General features: G+C 33.2%; 2 protein-coding genes across 2 annotated transcripts; both read left to right on the forward strand.

The window, feature by feature from the left end:
- Window positions 1-215: 215 nt before the first annotated feature.
- Window positions 216-1,130, forward strand: LOC113367334. Its single transcript, XM_026608946.1, has one exon. It carries the CDS (start codon window positions 216-218, stop codon window positions 1,128-1,130), a length of 915 nt encoding a protein of 304 aa, XP_026464731.1.
- A 626-nt stretch (window positions 1,131-1,756) lies between these two features.
- LOC113367335 lies at window positions 1,757-2,591 on the forward strand. The gene is made up of 2 exons (XM_026608947.1): window positions 1,757-1,850; window positions 1,897-2,591. The coding sequence occupies exons 1-2, from the start codon at window positions 1,757-1,759 to the stop codon at window positions 2,589-2,591; spliced, it is 789 nt and encodes a 262-aa protein (XP_026464732.1).
- The last annotated feature ends 18,967 nt before the right edge of the window (window positions 2,592-21,558 follow it).

The raw sequence follows: 21,558 nt of genomic DNA on the forward strand, positions 1-21,558 counted from the left end.
AAAACCTAACCTAAATACACTTTATATCAGTGAGATGCTTTATACTTGTTTTGTTATTATAAATTAAACTTATATACACGTTATTCAGTTCTTTTAATTATAAATATAAATTATATATAGACCCAACATCTATATAATTGGTGACCGCGACTGAGAAAACACGTGGCTGAATTCTGATCTTGATACTACAAGCGAGGTATACTATATCATTAATAATGTCTTCACCCGCAAACACTGAAGCCTCACAAGATCTAAATCGATCGCTCATCGATTTTGACGAAACTCAAGTTCGCACGCCATGTGCGAGCAACTCCAACCAAGTGAACAATGATTTAAAAACGGAACAAATTTACAACGTGGGCAGGCATACAATAACCCCGTTCATGGAAGATGCTCCTGATCTATGGTTCCTGTTGATTGAGACAGAGTTTCTTGGAGATAGGATCAAATCCGACCATGCGAAGTACACGGCGGTATTGCGTGCTCTGGACAGGTCCACTTTACACCTGGTAAGCGATGTGTTGCGAAATCCGCCAACCGAAAATAAATACAACACGTTGAAGAGCATAATCCTAGACCGAGTATCCGAGTCGAGGTCAAAGCAAGTAGACAAATTGTTAACAAACGTTGTCCTAGGTGACAAAAAGCCATCCCAGCTACTACGGGAAATGATTGACCTGGCTCGGAGTGAAATCTCGGAGGATATCATCCATAAACTTTGGTTGGACAGACTCCCACAACACATCCGGCCTCTACTGCTTGTATCGAAAAACATTGGGCTACAAGCCATTGGCGAGATGGCAGACAGGCTTGTAGATACTTGTGGACTGCCATCATCGGTGATGGCCACAGCGAGCAGAGCACCTGAACCAAGAAGTGACCGCACCCAAGAAATTCTGCTTGCCATGATGCAGAAACTAAATGCCTTGACGACAGAAGTGGAGAATTTAAAACATAGCAGAGAACATGACGAGAGAAGCAGGACCAGAAGTCACTCCAGGCACAGGAGAGGGAGATCAAAGACGCCGTCCAAATCACAGCTATGCTTTTACCATAGCAGGTTTGGAGAGAAGGCTACCAAATGCATAGAACCCTGTTTGGTTAAGACTCTCCTGAAGCCGGAAAACTAAAGTCACCATCAACACCAGGAGCAAGTAATGATGGTGATATTAATTCTGTCTGTCCAGAGCTCCGACTATGTGTGACAGACAGAAAAACACGGATAAATTTTCTTATAGACTCTGGCTCCGTTCTCTCGATTCTTCCAGCTAGCAAGTTTGCAACCGGTCGTGCCAAGGAAGAGCATGTTCTGTATGCAGCCAATTCCAGCCGAATATCCACCTATGGAAAGCGGACTCTCGAGCTGGACCTTTCGCTGCGCAGACCCTTCACTTGGCAGATGTGGCAACAGCCATAATCGGTGCAGACTTGCTAAGCTACTACAATCTACTAATAGACCTGAAAGGCAAAAGACTAATTGATTCAACGACAGGCTTAGCCTCTGATGGCAAAGTGCTGAAGACCCAGAACATTAACATTTCCACAATTAACCCACACCAACCTTTCAGGAGCTTACTAAACAAATATATAACAATCACTAGAACGCCACAGAGACTAACAATTAAACCATCTCCTTTCGCAGCGAGCAGAGCACCTGAACCAAGAAGTGACCGCACCCAAGAAATTCTGCTTGCCATGATGCAGAAACTAAATGCCTTGACGACAGAAGTGGAGAATTTAAAACATAGCAGAGAACATGACGAGAGAAGCAGGACCAGAAGTCACTCCAGGCACAGGAGAGGGAGATCAAAGACGCCGTCCAAATCACAGCTATGCTTTTACCATAGCAGGTTTGGAGAGAAGGCTACCAAATGCATAGAACCCTGTTTGGTTAAGACTCTCCTGAAGCCGGAAAACTAAAGTCACCATCAACACCAGGAGCAAGTAATGATGGTGATATTAATTCTGTCTGTCCAGAGCTCCGACTATGTGTGACAGACAGAAAAACACGGATAAATTTTCTTATAGACTCTGGCTCCGTTCTCTCGATTCTTCCAGCTAGCAAGTTTGCAACCGGTCGTGCCAAGGAAGAGCATGTTCTGTATGCAGCCAATTCCAGCCGAATATCCACCTATGGAAAGCGGACTCTCGAGCTGGACCTTTCGCTGCGCAGACCATTCACAGTAGCAGATGTGGCAACAGCCATAATCGGTGCAGACTTGCTAAGCTACTACAATCTACTAATAGACCTGAAAGGCAAAAGACTAATTGATTCAACGACAGGCTTAGCCTCTGATGGCAAAGTGCTGAAGACCCAGAACATTAACATTTCCACAATTAACCCACACCAACCTTTCAGGAGCTTACTAAACAAATATATAACAATCACTAGAACGCCACAGAGACTAACAATTAAACCATCTCCTTTCGCACACAGGATTACCACAACAGGTCCACCAGTTGCTGCCCGGTTCAGGAAGATTTTTGGCGAAAAAGCATCAGCTGCAAAAGCCGAGATACAAAATCTCCTGAACAGTGGCATTTTGAGACCTTCAAGCAGTCCGTGGGCAAGTCCAATACATATGGTATAAAAAAAGGATGGATCTTATAGACTCTGTGGCGACTATAGAAAACTTAATTCAAGCACGCAACCAGACAAATATCCTCCTCCACTAATCAGTGATGTTTTTACAAACCTGCACAATAAAACAATTTTTTCAACAATAGATCTTGCAAAAGCGTATCATCAGGTGCCGATGCATGAAGAGGACATACAGAAGACTGCCATCATAACTCCATGGGGATTATATGAGTACCTCTGCATGCCTTTTGGACTGAAGAATGCCACTCAGACATTCCAGTGCTACATAAACCACATATTCCAAGACATTGACTTTAGTTTATATATGTGGATGATATTCTGGTTATGTCTGAGAACATGGAGCAACACCATCGCCACCTGCAGATAGTTTTTGAGCGTTTGCAAGAACATTCTCTAACCATCAACACCAACAAATGCGTCCTAGGCAAGTCCCAAGTAGATTTTCTGGGTTATAAGCTCAGTGAGAAAGGCTATTCTCCAGCTTCAGACCGGGTGGACAAGATTTTGAACTTCCCACAGCCAACAACAGTTCTGGAACTGCGTAGGTTTCTGGGAATGCTGAATTATTACAGGAAATCAGTCCCAAAAGCAGCCAAACTGCAAGCACCGCTGAACAGTTACCTACGTAGTTCAGTCAAGAAGGACAAAACACCTGTCATTTGGAACCCAGAATCTCTGCAAGCCTTTGAGGACGTAAAGAATGCTCTTGCAAACGCCGCTTTACTTCATTATCCAGCTGCTGCAACAAATATATGTTTAGTAACAGATGCGTCAACAACAGCCATTGGAGCCACTCTGGAGCAGGAAGAAAATGGTGCATGGCACCCTATAGGTTTCTACTCCAGAAAGCTCACATCCACGGAACAGAGGTATTCAACATATGACCGAGAGCTTCTAGGCATCTTTGCGGCCATAAAATATTTTGAATACCTGCTGGAAGGTAGGCATTTCAGTATCAAGACAGACCACAAACCCATCACATATGCATTTCAGCAGAGACCTGAAAAAGCGTCGGACAGACAGCGTAGGCAATTGGAATACATATCCCAGTTCTCTACTGAAATTGTGTATGTGAAAGGTGAAGAAAATGTAGTGGCAGATACATTATCAAGAATTAACACTATTGAAATGCCTACCAGACTGTCGGCTGAACAAATATGTATAGAGCAAAGCTTGGATCCAGAAATGCAGGAGCTGCTTGGTGGAGAAACTTCTCTTAGATTACATAAATTAACATTGGATGGTTTTCCGATCTATTGTATAATTGAGTCAAACTTTGTTAAACCTTATCTCCCACAGAGCCTCCGCAAAACTGCATTCGACGTAGTCCATGGTATTTCTCATCCAAGCATCAGGACCACATCCAGGGAGGTACGCAGCCGGTATGTTTGGCCTGGAATTGGAAAGGATGTTGCTACTTGGACTCGTCAATGCATATCCTGTCAAAAGTCCAAGATCCATAAACATAATCATTTCAATCCTTTGCACATCCCTATTCCTGATGAAAGATTCTCTCATATTCATATTGACATAATTTCCTTACCCAATACTAATGGTTTTCCTTACTGCTTAACAATTATTGACAGATTTACAAGATGGCCGGAAGCCATCCCACTGAGAGACATCACAGCTGAGACAGTCACGCAGGCATTGTTTACGTGCTGGATTTCCAGATTTGGTACACCAACTACAATAACATCAGACCAAGGCACGCAGTTTGAGTCATCTCTCTTCAAGTCCTTGGCACAGGCAGTTGGTGCAAAGAAAGCACGTACGACAGCATATCACCCTCAAGCAAATGGATTAGTAGAACGTTGGCACAGAACCCTAAAAGCTGCACTGATGTGTTCTTCTGAACCTTGGATCAAGACACTACCCTACGTACTACTTGGTCTACGGAATTCATTTAAAGAAGACATCAAGACATCAGCAGCAGAGATGGTTTACGGAACCACATTGAGACTTCCAGGTGATTTTTTCAATACATCTAATAACTCACAGAATCCACAGGTCTTTCTAGAGAATCATCGCCGAATCATGTGTGCATTGAAACCAACTCCAACAGCCCACCACAACAAATCCAAGATTTTCATTTTGAAAGATATGGGCACATGCACACATGTATTCCTCAGAGCAGATCATGTACGAAAGCCCTTGGAACCACCTTACAGAGGACCCTATGAAATACTTGAGCGAGTTTCTGATAGGATTTACAAACTTCGCATTAATGGGGCCACTAAGAACTTCGCTGTTGAAAGGCTAAAACCAGCATATATAAATAAAACAGATGCAGATTACGAATCACTTTCTCAACCACTTCATAGACATCCCTGGGAGTCATCAAAGGAACCTACAAAGAAAACAATCAAAAAGAAAGTTGCGTTCAATATTTGACAACACACATTTAACCTTATTTCTATTCTGACAGATAGCTAACCTTCATCTTGGGGGGAATGATATGGCGTCTCCCTACACCTAGCGGCGAGAGTAACAACCAGAAACGCCAATACCAACTTCATAGACACGTTGCGTGTGAAGAACGTCGCAAACTGTCAAGTTGGCGACGGCGCATCGTGCAACACTTGCGTGGGCTCGAGGGATGCGAAAAATGCAATCTCATTCTCTTGTGCATCAAGCCTTGTAAGAGTGAAAATTAAAAAACCTAACCTAAATACACTTTATATCAGTGAGATGCTTTATACTTGTTTTGTTATTATAAATTAAACTTATATACACGTTATTCAGTTCTTTTAATTATAAATATAAATTATATATAGACCCAACATCTATAAATTTATGGAAGTTAACGGTAATTGTCTTAATGACAGAACAAGTTTGGCAACTATGCTCAACTAACCCCAACTCGGAATTTCAAAATAAAAGTGAGTTTACAAAAAAACCGTGAGAATTATAGCCAGAATCTCTATGCATATTAAAAGTACTTTAATTATATGGAAGAATAACATTTACCTGTTTGAAAATGGATAACACTTGACTAAACCAGACGAAAACTCGTGATGAATTACTTTTTTAGTTTTTGGTCTCAAAATAAACAAAACGCCCGTGAGCCTCACTCATTTGTCCAGCGGCTACTAGCGATCGCGGGATGTCTATTTCTCCCAAACCTCTATCTTTCCGCCATATAATGCCTAAACGGACGGTGAATAGTTTTCGAGATATTTCGATTGCTCAACTTGCCCCTATGCTCAACTAGCCCCGCTCTACCCTACCCTTTGTATAACCCATTACTCATTAACATCACTCATTTAATTGCGCGCACTCATTGAATTGTGGGCACAGTTTTAAATAATAGTGGTCAAATTTTTACACGTATGACAAGAGTAGGGGGGACTGGGTTAGTGCACACTCCCAAAGAAAGTTACGACAGGCATAAATTAGGTTAAAAAGCAATAGCTATAAATACCAATATGGTTTATAATGACTTTTATCATGGGAAATATGTAACAAAACTCTCATTTTTAAAATTATTTAAACAAAGCTTATAAATAAATATGATAATATAGAAAAAAAAACATAATATTTTAGACAAAGTTAACAAATAATCTTTGTCAATTTCTCTTTTTTTCATTTATTGATTTTTCCTTTGAAACATTTGGAAATAGTAGAGATTCAATGTAACAACGAAAACTTCTTCGAACAAATTTACTACCCTTTTCTCCTTTTGGACCCTATCTTACTACCGTACCCTGGCACAAACGTACCAAGTCTCCACTACTTGCCTATACACAAAATTCTGATAACTTCTCCAAGGCGAGTATATTCATCAAACACAGCTAACTGTTTAAAGGCAGAACCTTTAAATTTTATTATCAATATCACGTATATTATTGTAAAATTAACATTTTTTCAGTGTATATCATAAAAATGATCAGTTTGGAACATCGTACGAAAATTCTCTGTCACCCTAAGCCCACAATGACTCAAGTTTAATTTAGCTCAACAACTTACTGAGTTCAATTCTTTGATTGTCAATTACTTCAATTGTTTGCATAATTTTAAGTGAGACAGAACCTATCTATGAGAAATTGTACCTATTAAAATTCGGGGAATTGAGGAAGCTAGAAAATTTTAAAATATTATATGGGTACAATTATTATTAATATTATTTTAAAATATTATATGGGTACATGAAATTTAGCTGAAACGAGTTTAAAATTCATATTTTTACGAACTTTTTTTATTAATTTGATTTAATCAATAACTTTGATCCAAAAAATTTAATTACCGAAATTACTCTATTGTGGATGATAAATTATAATATTCTTTGATATAAAGTAAGATCTGAAATAAAATAAAAGTTGTCTACAATATTTAGCAATAGTGGATGAACTGAATGTTCTTCGATTTACATAGGAAATTCTGAAATTAGTTTCTGTTCCAATTAGTAAATATGAACTATATATGAATAAAACTGATACAGAAATAAATTCATAGATAAGTCAACAAGTAACAAATCGACTTTAAAAGTCAGAACCGTAAAGAAAAATCTCTTCAATTTTTCAAACATAGAAAATAATATTATCATAATTTTTGTTAGTAATATATTCAAGATCACAACTAATTAGATAATACTTATTCATAAATTGAAAAGTTGGGTATGAGTCACCTTCCCATAACCTATTAGGGGTTGTTCAAGTATTACGTATGCAGATTTATTACAATTATTTACCCCCCCACGTCCCTATTGTCAGCAAAAGTAAGCAAAGCTCTTACCCCCTACCCCCATGCTTACGTAAACATTTTGCAATTAATGTAAAAAAATAATAATACTACCTATGACGTAATCATCATCCAGACTCCCCTGCCCCCCATGTCAACCCAAAATAAGCAAATCAACAACCCCCCCTTCCCCCTATAGTGCTTACGTAATACTTGAACGGCCCCTTAACAAATATTTGCGTATTATTTATTTGGGACATGATGTAAAGCAAACTTATTATAAATATTTTTTGGCTATAATGTTTTGTAATATTTGCAATAACCTTACGAATCGAAATATGTATATCAAAGATCTGATATACTAATCATTTGGCAAACCTGCTTATTGCACAGTCGAAGTCCTTTAGTAAAGTTGATGTCGAATGTATTTTGCGATTAGTCTAAAATAATTTGTATTCCTATATATGTATGTTATATAGGATGATAATACTGTTAATACGAATCCTTGCATATAATTCAATCTCAAAAATACGGACGCAGCAACGACCTCGTTAATTACTTTTACGGCATTGTAAAACTCGAAGTTTGTTCACGGTAAAAATATATCGGGTAATTGAATAATCCCCGTCTCATATATTTTCCGCCGCGGGTTATTTACAAGGGGCATTCGACAAAATTAATTTATAGCACAGCATTTTAAATATGTAGCTACTGTCTAAACACGGCCCACCCGTTTTTCACGTTCATGTTTATTACGCACTCGACGAGATATATACCGTCATATTTACCAAACACGCGATTTTTACATGCCTAGGCAAAAGGCTCTGAATGTGTTAAAGTGCTATAATAAAACTAATTCCAATAGTTATTTATATGAAGATACGTTAAGCTATCCTTTTATCATATTTCAATGTTTTCAGAGTTTTAATTAATTCATTTTTCCAGAATTTTCTTACGAGTTTACTGGTAGTTTGGACATTTAATATAATTTAATAGTGTGGAGCTGAAAACTTTGTGTATCAGGGATAACTAGTAACAAGCGTTTTTCAATAGGATCTTGAATAATATTTAAAAAAAAACTCTATTGGATATGTAAACCTTCCTGCCTAATATACAGAACTGTGCAGATCCGTCATTTTTGATATGTAATATAAAATTGCACTATCATGAAATTTCATTTTGCGTTATTAATGTCGACTAATTTTGAATTTTATATACCTTAGTTTGCTTCAAATTAATCTATCTTTGATAATGTGTAACAATTTTTGTGATTGCTAAATTGTCTAACTTGAAAATTGTAAAAAAATGAAACAGAGTTAGTTGAAATAAAACCTGGGGGCTTATTTATAACATTCAAAAATTATATACAGAATCAAGTGAAGATGATTGAGTGGAATGTATAGTATCTAGGATTTGAGCATATGTAAGTTGTGTTACAAGAAATACTATATATTTAATTTGTATTAATTGTAGCTTAATTTCTGATAACGATGTCTATCACACGAGATACCATATTTTTATGTGCATTAATCATAGCTAAAGTTGATTTATGAAAAGAATTACTTAGTAACATGTCAATTTCCTTAAAAACATGCAAATAATAAATTATAACAGATATTATTTTTGTTATATGGGTGAATCGGGAAATGTATCAAAATGTAGTGATGATGTATTAGATGTTCTAGTAGACAAAATAGCACCACCAGGAGTTAGTTACAATATTGATGAAGATTTAAATGGGTATGCGGAAATGGAAAATGATTTATTAAGTAAACCGTTTACAAAATGGGAACTAGAAAAAACCTGGCATAAAAGAACGGATACAGCGCCTGGATTAAATAATATTCAATATTCAATGTTAAGAAACCTTCCAGAGAAAGGTAAACAAATATTACTAAAGATAATTAATAAATATTGGAAGAGGCCTGAATTAATTGATGACTGGCATATTAATAAAGTGATTTTATTAAGAAAACCAAATATAAATAGAAATGAAATAGATGCCTATAGACCAATAACTTTAAGCTCGTGCATAGCCAAGATAAAAGATAGATTGATAAAGAGGAGGCTAGAATGGTGGTTGGAACATAATAAAATATTCCCAAGAACTCAATTTGGTTTCAGAAGAAAACATAGTACAATGGATAATTTAAGTATATTTATTAGTGACATATATTTGGCATTTTCTAAAAATACATATGTTGTAGCACTATTTAGTGATATAAAGGGAGCTTATGACAATGTAATACCTAATATTTTAATGGATAAATTATTAAAGTTAGGTTTGCCATTAATTTTTGTACGAAGTATAATTTATAATGTTTTTCAAAGAAAAATAGTTATAGAGATGAATGATAGAAAATATGAAAGATACTTATACAAAGGACTTCCGCAAGGGGGTATACTGAGTCCTTTATTATATGCTTTATATGCTTATGACTTAGAAAAAATTTGGGTACCTGGAACAAAGATCTTACAATATGCTGATGATGTTGTGATTTATGTAGAAAGGAAAACATTAAAAGATGCTTTGGAGATTATGACAAACAATATTGATTTATACAATTTATGGTTGAGCAAAAATGGTTTAACATTATCAGAAGAAAAAAGTACGATTGGTATATTCACTAGACATAATAAAAGAAATTTCCCAACAAGCATTCAAACAAAAAATTATAATATAAAAGTTCAAGAAATAAATAAATTTTTAGGAATTTATCTAGATCAAAAGTTGGCATTCAAGACACATATAGAAAGTATTAAAAAAAAGACAGAAAAAAGTATAAATATATTAAGAATGTTAAATAAAACTTGGAATGGTTTACATCCAAGTTCAGCATTAAACCTATATAGAGTATTAATTCGACCAAAATTAGATTATGGCTCTTGGATATTTAGTAACAGTAGAAAAATTCAAGATTTAGACAAGATTCAATATCGATGTCTTAGAATATGTATAGGAGCAATGAAGTCAACGCCAACAAATGTATTATTATTGGAAAGTGGAGAAATGCCATTAGAAATAAGACGAAAGCTCTTATGTGATAAATATATTTTGAAAAACATAATAAATCATGAATCTGTGTTGAATTACAAACTGATGGAAATATGGAGATGTATAGACAGGAGCACATATTGGATAAACAAAAAAGTACCAGACATTCTAAGCAGTTTTCAATTTTTAAAGGATTATAGGAAATTTAACGTAGTCCATGGAGTTCATCCATATTATGAAAAACTGTATTATAATAAAAGAACGATTGTAGTCAAAAAAGAGTATAAAAAGTGGATAGAACACGATGGACCTAATAGTATAATTTTATATACGGATGGGTCGAGAAATAATGTTTCACATAGAGTTGGATGTGCAATATGGATTGAAAAGGAAAAAATACCAATATGTTATAAACTCCCGGAGTTTATTTCTATTTATTCGGCAGAACTAATAGCTATTCGTGAAGCTGTTAGAATAGCTAAAATGAATAAGTATGAAAAAACTATGATTTTAACAGATAGTTTAAGTTGTGTAAATAAATTAGAGAAGTTCATGAATACAATAGAATTTGAAGAAAAAATATATTTTGAAATATTGAATGATATAGAGATAATTACAGGGAATGGAAATAACATAAATATTGGATGGGTACAAGGTCATATAGGTGTGGAAGGAAACGTAAAGGCTGATGAACTGGCAAAAATAGCAAGTGTAAGCGGACAAGAATATAATAAATGCTTATATGGTGACATAATTAAGAAAATTAAAATTAAATCAGAGGAGAGATGGAAAGAAGTATGGAGAGAAACATCGCAAAGAAAAGGAAGGCATTACAAATTATATAATGACTGTTTATCGTTTAAACCATGGTTTGAAGAGTTTAAAAATGAAGAAAGAAGTTTTATTGTCACCATCAGTAGGATAAGAACCAAACACGGAAGCTATGCGAAACACTTGCATAGAATAAAAGTGATAAATTCAGATATATGTAAATGTGGAGAGGAAGAAGGTACTCTGGAACATATAATTCTGGAATGTAAAAAATATGAAGAAAACAGAAAAAGAATGTTAAATTATATATATAGAAATTTAGATATTATCAAACCGTTTAACTTAGATCTATTAATTTGTAATAAGAATAGCTATAGAGTAATATATGAATTTTTAGTTAGATCAAAAATTAAAATATAAATATGTATATTTAAAATTATATAGAAAATATTTAAGTTAAAATGTATGTTATATGGCTAATTGTATAATAAGAGGAAGCCAATAAAAAAAAAAAAAAAAAAAAAAAATTATTTTTGTTTTTTTCGTTACTACTTGCACCGGTAGAAGTAGAAGGTAAGTTGTAATATTGGACTTATCATAAAAAATGATAATTGGCAATTATAAACACAGTTTAGTTTTTTCCTGAGTGAAATGTAAAAAATTACTCTTGTCTACTCAATGTTTCAAAATATCATGATTAATCAGTAAAGTTATCTTTACTAGATTCCAAACTGAATAAAATTTGTATTATTTTTGAAAGTTATAGTTTTGGTGAAACTTGAAGGAGTACAAGTAGTAATATTTCTTTTAACTTAGTATTTTGTATAAATCAACCGTTTTCAAGACATTTGTTGGAGCTACTCTGTAGTACCTACTCATATAATTTATTAAGTTTTCCCATTGTTACAATAGACAAAATAATAATGAATTTGTCACCTGGTACTTTTTACCCCATAGTCGGGGTAAAATGGGAGGTCCAGGTGACAAACAGGTCAAAATTTAAATTTTAAAAGCATTTTTCTAAATAATAGCTTCATTATTCTTCAACCAATGCAAAATATAAATTTTATAGGTACATTTTTTACAGATATAACACTGTATATAACTTTAATCTGGTATTTCGTCACAAGCATTTATCAACTGTGCAGGAATAAGTATTAATTTAATTCATCTCTTGTAATTTTTTTTAACTTATTTTTTTATTTACTATTTTTTAATGTTTATACATCTTTGACAGCGTAAGCGTTCAGTTGGTTCTTTTTACCTCACCCAGAAGTAAGCTTTTATTAAGGTTATATAAGACAAAACTATTGAATCTAACTTAAAACTACCAATACATCTTATAAAGCATGTAAATAACGTATTCTACTTAAAAATTATATTAAGGTCTCGTAAACTGAACCATAGTGCCATGTAACCTAAAAAACTAACAACGAAAGAAAATATATTAGTTATAGATTTTCAAACGTTGTCGTTTATCACTCGATAATAATGTCGTAAGAATCCAGTTGATAGCTTCCTACATATTTTTTTCCACTACTTTCAAATATTGTTGTTGAATAATTCTTACATTTACTTATTCTTGATATATCGGTGGTGGACCGCTCAATCCTATTGGCAAGAGCTTGAAATTATATTTAATACTATTGACTTCGAGCTAATGCCTAGCATATAAATTAGGAACGAAATTTTTTGTGTTCTTTAAAATAGTCTGTAGTTTTGTGAAATAAATATTATTTTATTGGAAAGTTTGTTCTTAAATTCTCTATTAATAAATTCAGTCAATTTTAGATTCCAATAAATCAATTTTGGATTAGTCAAGTTTTGATTCTTGAAAGCCTACTACATTAATAGTGACAATTCTTATAAATTAAAGAAAACATAATTTATTTTCATAATTACGTGTGTGATATAATATAAATAATGCTTTATACAATAAACATGAATTAAGCAATCACTAAACAACATGCAATTAAATTCGAACACAAACATCAAGCGCGAGTACTAGTTTCCAAGTTAATAATATCGTCATAAAAATGTACTTCAACGTATGCCTAACAAGGATATCATGAAGTCAAAGTGGTTGCAAAAAATGATACACGGTTCCGTGAAGCTAAATGGATAATCTAAAAAGTGCGTGAAGTATTATTGTGAAATAAATAATTCATGCCGGTAATTACAAGCAATCTAAATTTCAAATCGAGTAATTACATTCACATTATGTACGTAGCAAATGTTATCAAAGTACAAAAGAAGACTGCGGTTTGATTTTAATTTGATTGCCCTATAATATTCCACGGTCTATTCTACACTAATGAGGTGCCTTAATCCTTAGTCCTGCCTTCAATATTATTGTACAGCATGTTACTAATTGACTAAAAATATATTTTATATTTTGTGTATGAAAACGTACGTCCCGCAAACATACTGTTATTATTGGCGCCAAATATTATTTAATGCAGTAAAAATGTTAAATATGTAAATATTATGTAAATAAATTATGCATTTTGGTATAGCTTCTTGTTAGTATTATAGTGATTTTGGATTCGAAAAATGGATTTTTTGTGGATGTTATCAAAAGTGTCTTCAAGCAGCTTCATTGGACCAACAAAAGAACAAAACCTTATGTAAGATCTCGCATACATTTTATATTATTATTGTTTATTTATAATAAATCCATAACAAATTCCTTTTTGAAGTTTTAGATTTTATATTATAGTTTTTTAAAACTATTTTTTATTTCATGACGCCTAAATTTTTTGTAAAAAATATTAATAGTTTATACAAATTTATTCAATAATATAAAATTTTAATTAGAAATATTTTAAAATTTCAAATGATATTATTACTTCAGAACAGTTCTTCTTAGACATCGCTGTTAAAAATAGTCAATTTAGCTTATAGGAATCCTTATGTATTTCTGATTGCTGAATAAAACAGAGTTAAAAAAAAATAATAATATGCAAAGTGTCACAAAATATCGAATATAAAGTATGTTTTAATTTAATTGAGTATTTATATATCTCTATCAATTTGATGATTATTTACAATCAATCATTTTTACAACAATATTTATAAATCATATAAACTGTTGTGGTGACTTCTTGAACAAGGTAACTTTTTGATAGAGACTCAAACGGTTGTCCTATCTTTGTGATGAATGTATTATTACAATTTTTGTAATTTCTACTGATAACTTGTTTTATTGATGCCTACCGGGTAAAAGCTATTTTCAATAGGAAACGTATTGCTATCCAAATTTTCAAGTGAAAACCGACGTCATACTACTGCTAGACACTAGGCTGTCGCCAAGTATCCACTGTTAATCATTAATCTAACCATTATAACCCACGATGGTTCGAGGCAAAAACTAATAGCCAAACCAAATACATAAAAATACTTTTGAGTTTTGTTTTTTTTTTTCATAATATAGAGGACCCTGAACACGGTTGTGCCGCTTTTCTGATAAACAATAATTTTGTTAATTTACCAGTTAGATTAAAAAATTGATCTAAATGGTAATTTGAACATTTTTCAACGTAGAAATGCTAAAATACTAAATTTTTTTACTTGTATTGAATTTTTTTTTCTCTTTTGTATTTTGTCTCAGTTAAGTGAGATTTTTCTTTATCTGTTTAATCTTCAACCCAAAAAATACATGTCATATGGTATTATTGATTACTGGTTTTGAGAGAAGGTTCAAAGAGAGAAGGATGAAGTATGTTTGTTCGAACAAGTTTCCATTATTGCATTGAGTCGGCGCCCTTCATTAACGTCATCTGTAGACCGCAGAAGATTTTCTGTTCGATTTCTTATAATAATAACTGCTACATGTATATGGTTATAACTCATGATCGTACCCCCAAAATTTGTTAGAACCCAACGCACGCTTTTGAAAACAAATCATCGTTATTACTGGGATAAATTATCTACTCAAAAACTAATTACTAGTAATAAATTACTAATGTTCAACTTACTGCAAAATAACATACAAAGTGATCCATTTGTATACAAGTTACAGTTAAGAGAAACTGATCAGAAAAACTTACTTTTGACTCTATAAAAGCAATGCGGTCTACAGATCATCTTAGTATAGAGAAGTAGATTTTTCAGTTTTCCTTGAATTTTACTACTGCAACTCGTCTGTAGGCCACACCGTGCGAAATTCGAAGTTGCGATTTAAGGAAAAAGAAGTAAGAATTTTGAAACCTTTTTAACTATGTATAATACTTTATATGGTTTCTTTGGAAAAATATCGAATAGTGTGGCTAGTTGCTGGAACCTAACCGTACTTTGCATTTCAACATCTGAATATTTAAACAGATTCTATACTACAAGCTAAATGGCAAAAGCTATAAAAAAAAACTTTGTTCGGACGAAAGATGCGGAATAAAATTACGAATAAAATGATATATACGCACTAATGGAAACTTGTTCAAACAAACATACTTCATGTTTTTGAACCCTATCTCAAAACTAGTATTGTTTAGCTGTTATGACGACTGCCACTACCGTACCCAGTATATTTTACTAATATTTTATAGTATATTTCTATAAGGAAATAATTTACGACTTTCTCATTTTCTGCATAGGGGCCGTTCAAGTATTACGTAAGCACTATAGGGGGCGGGGGGGTTATTGATTTGCTTATTTTGGGTTACATTTTGGTGACAGCTTCACTTACTTTTGCTGACAAGGGGGGGGGGGGAGTAAATAATTTTACTAAATCTGCTTACGTAATACTTGAACAATCCCATGGTATAACTTCCAATATTGATCTTTGATATCTGTATATTGTATGATGTCTATAGTGTTTTATGTTTTATTTCATATAATAGTACATAATGTTTTCATATGATACTATAGGTTAATAGTAGATATAATAAAAAGTTGGTGCCCGCCTGTGTCCTGGGAAAGCTCGACGGGCGCCGCCCAGTGACATTTCCGGTGTCGCCGCGGAGTCGCATGGGCGCGGTGACACTTTAAACTGTCCGGACTGACCAATGCGACGCCGCCGATGCGCGCGCACTGAACCCACACATATAATATTAATATATACCTTCGTAAATTCACATACATATTATAAAAACTATACTGGCTAGGAATATATGAACTTGGATTAGAGAACTAGGTTGTTGTACTAGAGTGCATCTCTATGGTATCGTCCGACACACCACATGATGGTGACGTATACTATTCTTCATGATATTATGCATCAAACACAAATTTCAATACTGCAAATGTATTGTTAGCTTCCCGAAAGAATACAAGGTTTCAAGACTCTGAATGGTTTAAGACCAAATTTCAACTAGTGATGCATGGCTCTAATTATTTTTTCACCTAATCTGTTGATCCATTCTTTCTTCTGCTCTTTATCTCCGAATCAGTTGACTTATCTTTACCAAAAAGTAATCTGCACAATTCATATTGTGTTTGGACGTATTTTCATTCTATTATATTGATCGTGAAAGCGGCAATTTTCATGGCATTGAGCTTTTATACTGGATGATTGTAAGCGAGATTTGGATTGAAATTATTTTTCTCACTTCTAAAACTAACGTCCGTGTAACTTAGTAAATAATTAAATACCAAATAAAGTTTCTTCAATTAGAACTCTCCATATCATTAGCGTAATAAGAACTGCAACAAATGCATAAATTATACCAACAAATCAGTGTTTAATACAGTCCACAGCTACAAGAGTTAAATTTTAACATAACAACCTGAGTTAATCAAAGGCGAGACTTATTATGCACATACATATTGATATGAAGACATCAATATGAATTGAATGTTTTTTTCAGCACAATGAAATCGTACACAATGAAAATTCGGGTTGATCCGTGCGCCCGAAATAGTGGACAAAAAACACACATACATTCATCAAATTTTTCTAAAGCATGCCAAAATATTCAGAAACCTCTACAACGTAAAAAAAAAATAAAATGTTCATTTTGGACTATCGCTGCAATTTACCCTACTGGAAGATATAAAAAATGTATGTGTCTATGCAAGTCAAAATTCAACCTTTCGCCGGATTTTCCTAAAAACGGCTGCACCGTGCAATAGTACATAAGCTATTTGATAAAACTCGATAAGGACTCGCGTTGAATAGTTTTACAAGACAATCAGCTGAGCTGTTTCTCATAAATCAACTAGAAAATGCAAAAATAATGTCTACGTTTTCGTTAAAAATCTTGAATCGAGTTCAAAACTGTTCGAAAAATATAAGTTGCATATCATGATGACTAATTTTTGATCTGCCAGGCCGTTACTTCGTTATTAGTTGTTAATATTTTTTTACTATTTTGATGAAACTTTATATGGCGATATAATTAATGAAAATTCTAACACATCACTCTCCTACAACACCTAGTTTAATTTTAACAACTTATCAAAGTTTGGAATAATAGGAATATTGCGTTGACAAGTTTTCAGTGAATGCAAAAAAAAAAAATATTTTTGAAATATATGGTTAAAATTTTTATCAAAATAGCTAAATTTTACATCTTATAAACTAAGTCGATTATTTATACATAACCTAGAGTTTATGCAACTTGATTAATGGCAAATATATTTCAATATTTTAGGCAATCCGTTGAACTAAACTCACAATGGAGAATATTTTATTCCATTTCTATATAAGAAAAGAATAATGGTTTTCACACTACACTGACATTTTTCATTTAATTTCATATTCTGTTTTCATGTGATTGTTTCGGGTAGATATTTAGTTTTGAAACTTTAAAATGCATAAGATGATTTTGTTTTGGTAACAAAGTATATTTATACAATAGTATAAAAAACAGAAAATTCATAGAACAAATTTTGTCTTGATTGAATAAATAATAATAGTACCAAATCAGTTTAATTAAAATCACTACAAAATAGAAACAAAAGTTATTATTCAATGAATAACTATAAATAATTAACTACTAAAGATTTATAGCGTCCTTTTCTAAATTTAAAATTTGTTCGGTCGAATTTGTACAAAATTTGCCTTCCGATAGCTCTGCACATCATGCTAATACAAATTATAACCTGTAGAGATAGAAGAAAATAACTTTTTTTCTAATTGATTATTTTATAACTGTTGGATAAATTTGTATTCAAAATTATTTGTATACGTCTGTAAATGAGTTGTGAATAGAATAAAATGAAATATTTAACTATTATTAGAATTATTACTATTAACAAACTCAATGGTTCTACTCCCCCCTCAATATAAACAATTCGTGCTTGACTTTCAGTTTGTTCTTTAATTTCTCAGGGTACATGGGAAATTAAAAATATAAAATAACTTTAAAACTTGCATATTTTAATGAAAAACTTTATTTTTCCTATTTTATAATAAACTTTAGAAAAATCAAATGAAATGAAACCAAAGGCAAGATAAACCCCATACAAGATAAAACTTATTCCACGGATACAAACATGAGCATCACAGAAAAAGTATCCATTGAATTTAATGATAATTTCATCAAAGGTTTCACGAACGAACAAAGTGAATGAAGCATTCCTATGATGCAACCGATCATTGATGTGTATACTTTGCATACAACAACGTTCGGGTCCGAATTCGCATGATGCGGCGGCGTCGGCAAAGTAATTTGCGTAAGTGGTTTGTGCAGACATTGTTTCATTGTGTTTCCAAGGGTTGAATTCTTCGGCACACATGAGTAAACATGTTGCGATAGGATAGAGCAACGGACCATACATATTTATGTCGGAACGCTTAATAAACCCTTCTTTTGCCATACGAACACTTATCTTTTATCAATATAAAATGCAATACAAGTGTTTCCAAGTGAAGCCAAAGGATTAATGCGGAAACCCAAGTTGCTTCAGGACTGCGATATATATTGTACACGATATGCTGCGCATTATTGATCTATAATTGTAGACTATTGATTATTGCAGAAATATTGATAAATTAAATATCGAATTAAGCGCGTAATAACCCGGGTTCGATTCAGCTTTGAGAAGCCTGATGTCAAGCAGTAGTATTTTCACTGAGAAATATAGGTAGCAATATATTTTGAAGTAAGAGCAGCCCAAATCCGGCATTGCTGCATCAATAAAAACATTTGCCCTATTTCAGAAATTGTAATTATGAAATTTTTCAAACGGGGGTTGCATCTGTAAAACCGTCCTAGCATTAAGTCAAATTAGCCTAACAGCTTATAGGACCTTAAGTTCTGATTGCATTTCAAAAAAAATAATAAAAATTTTAATACTTGACCCATCACCTGTGATTTGATGGAAATTTTACTTATTGCCAGTAATGTCGCAGTTACTTCTACAATTAAATTCGTAGTACATGTAAACTTCAACCAGGCCAAAACATTGCAAAATAGTTTGCTAATATGTCTAATGTGGTATATGTATATACTATATTGCCTTTTTCCTACTAAATTCAATATTTATCATTTGACATACCTTTAATTCGTGTGATATATACACTCCCAGATGTCCACTAGGGCCGAAACAGAGTGATAGTATTGACCTTCACTGTCCTGAAAAAGATCAGAAACTAGTTGGTATTGGTATTTAACCTTGAGGCAAGTTACATGAACTTCTCAATATGTGTAAATAATCGACTTAATCAATAATAAACAAATTAATTTATGAGTGATTAGAAGTATCCGAGTGGATTTATTACACATAATTGAAAACTAACGAACACGTTAACTCGGAGTATTTTCTAAAGTAAGTTCTATAAGACCATGATATATATCGCCAAAAAAAGTTTCATAAAAATCGACTTAAATTTTTTATTCGACAGTAATTACAAGAAAATGGCTCGGAAGATTTTCACCTAAAACTGATCAGTATCATTCCCAACTAATATCTTTCGAACAGTTTTGAGCTTAAATGTGGACGAAAAGTTTAACACTTTTTTTCAGATCGTCTCAAAAACTGACAAATTATAGTCCTCATTGAGATACATCGAATGGCTTTAAATTTATGAAATCGGTCAGGCGTTTTTGGGAAAACGTCGATCAAAAGTTAATTTTGACAAATGCCAAAAAAACGATACTAATTTTTGCAAACTCTGACGAATTTTAAAATTAAACGACTCGTCGTAGGGCCGTAATATTTTAGTATAATCTACAAAACTATGGTATCTACCATCAAAAAAAAAATCATAAAAATCGTCAAAAATTGTTTTAAACTTTATTACAAGATCTTTACCAAAAAACTAATCAGCACGATTCCCAATTAATATCTATCGAACGGTTTTTGAATTTTCAAAATCGGGCTAAAACGTGGACGAAAATTATTCACTATTTTGCGATTTACACTGAAACGGCAAAAAATTATCTCACGTTGTTCAGTTATTGTCGTAAATTTTATTATTTTTGTACTTTCAAGCTTTGAAACCGTAACCATGAATAACATTTCTAGGACCACAATAGCCACAGTAAAATATACCACGATTAGCCCAAGTTTACGATAAATAATACTTTTGTGAACTATGAATTTAATATTTTTAAAATCGGTCAACTTCGAGAAGATTTAAAAAAAAGTCCCATTTAATCAGGATTATAAAATCGTAAAATACTTGATAATTTTATAAGTGAAAATTTTGAGTAAAAAATGAGAACCTAATTATTTTGATTTAAATGTGAATTAGGATAAATTATTTTTCAAACATTGAGCGATATAAACATTTTTCTTAATTTAAGAACATTATTTTCAGAATTTATTCTATAAAATGTATGCGGTTACATAATACGTTTATACCCACATGCATGTCTGGTTAGAGGTGGATAATTTATTTTAAAGCAGTCAAAAATGATTCAAAAGTAAAATGATTGAGTTTTCTCTAATATATATAAAACGTTTTGATCATTTCTCAATTGGCAAAAAAAATTGATGTAAGACGTCTGTCCTCTTTATTATTATTGCTGCCCATTATTTTAGCCATTAAACCGATCTCTTCTGACCAGTCAACTTAGTTTGTCTTATCGTGCTCTACCACATCCACATCTGCCACTTATCCCAAAAGCGTATGCTTAGCGCGAAGAACGACCATGCGATTTCATAGACAAAACAACATTTTTCCCGGGTCTTTTCGGCCTGCTCTTATTTTCTCACGGAGCCGGTGGTCGATGCTCCTGTCGCGGCGCATGGCGCAGGCGTCGCGCCCTGGATCTCCACTGAACGGGGTGGTGGTTGCCGTGGGACTTTGCGCTGGTGGAGCGAGGCAAACGATGTGAGACGATGCGGGCAGACGACGAAAGTGTGAGACGGTGGATTGTTAAAGGCTGAGTACGAGAAAATTAAAGGGCTTTCTTATTTCACTCATGTCAATGTTAAAGACGAAAAATTGCGCTATATTTGGTTCAAGTGGTTAATTATAAATTAGAGTGAATTATTTTTGAACTTCCGTAAATGGTAATGGAACTGATTAAAAACTTTTAGAAAATCGTTTTCATTTTTAAACAATGGCAAAATTTCAATTTTTAAGCACTCCCATATATATGGACAACATGACAAAGTGGCC

Source organism: Ctenocephalides felis, unplaced genomic scaffold, assembly GCF_003426905.1.
Source record: "Ctenocephalides felis isolate EL2017-DRISC unplaced genomic scaffold, ASM342690v1 CF-g0.4_SCAFFOLD_01170, whole genome shotgun sequence".
NCBI lineage: Eukaryota > Metazoa > Arthropoda > Insecta > Siphonaptera > Pulicidae > Ctenocephalides > Ctenocephalides felis.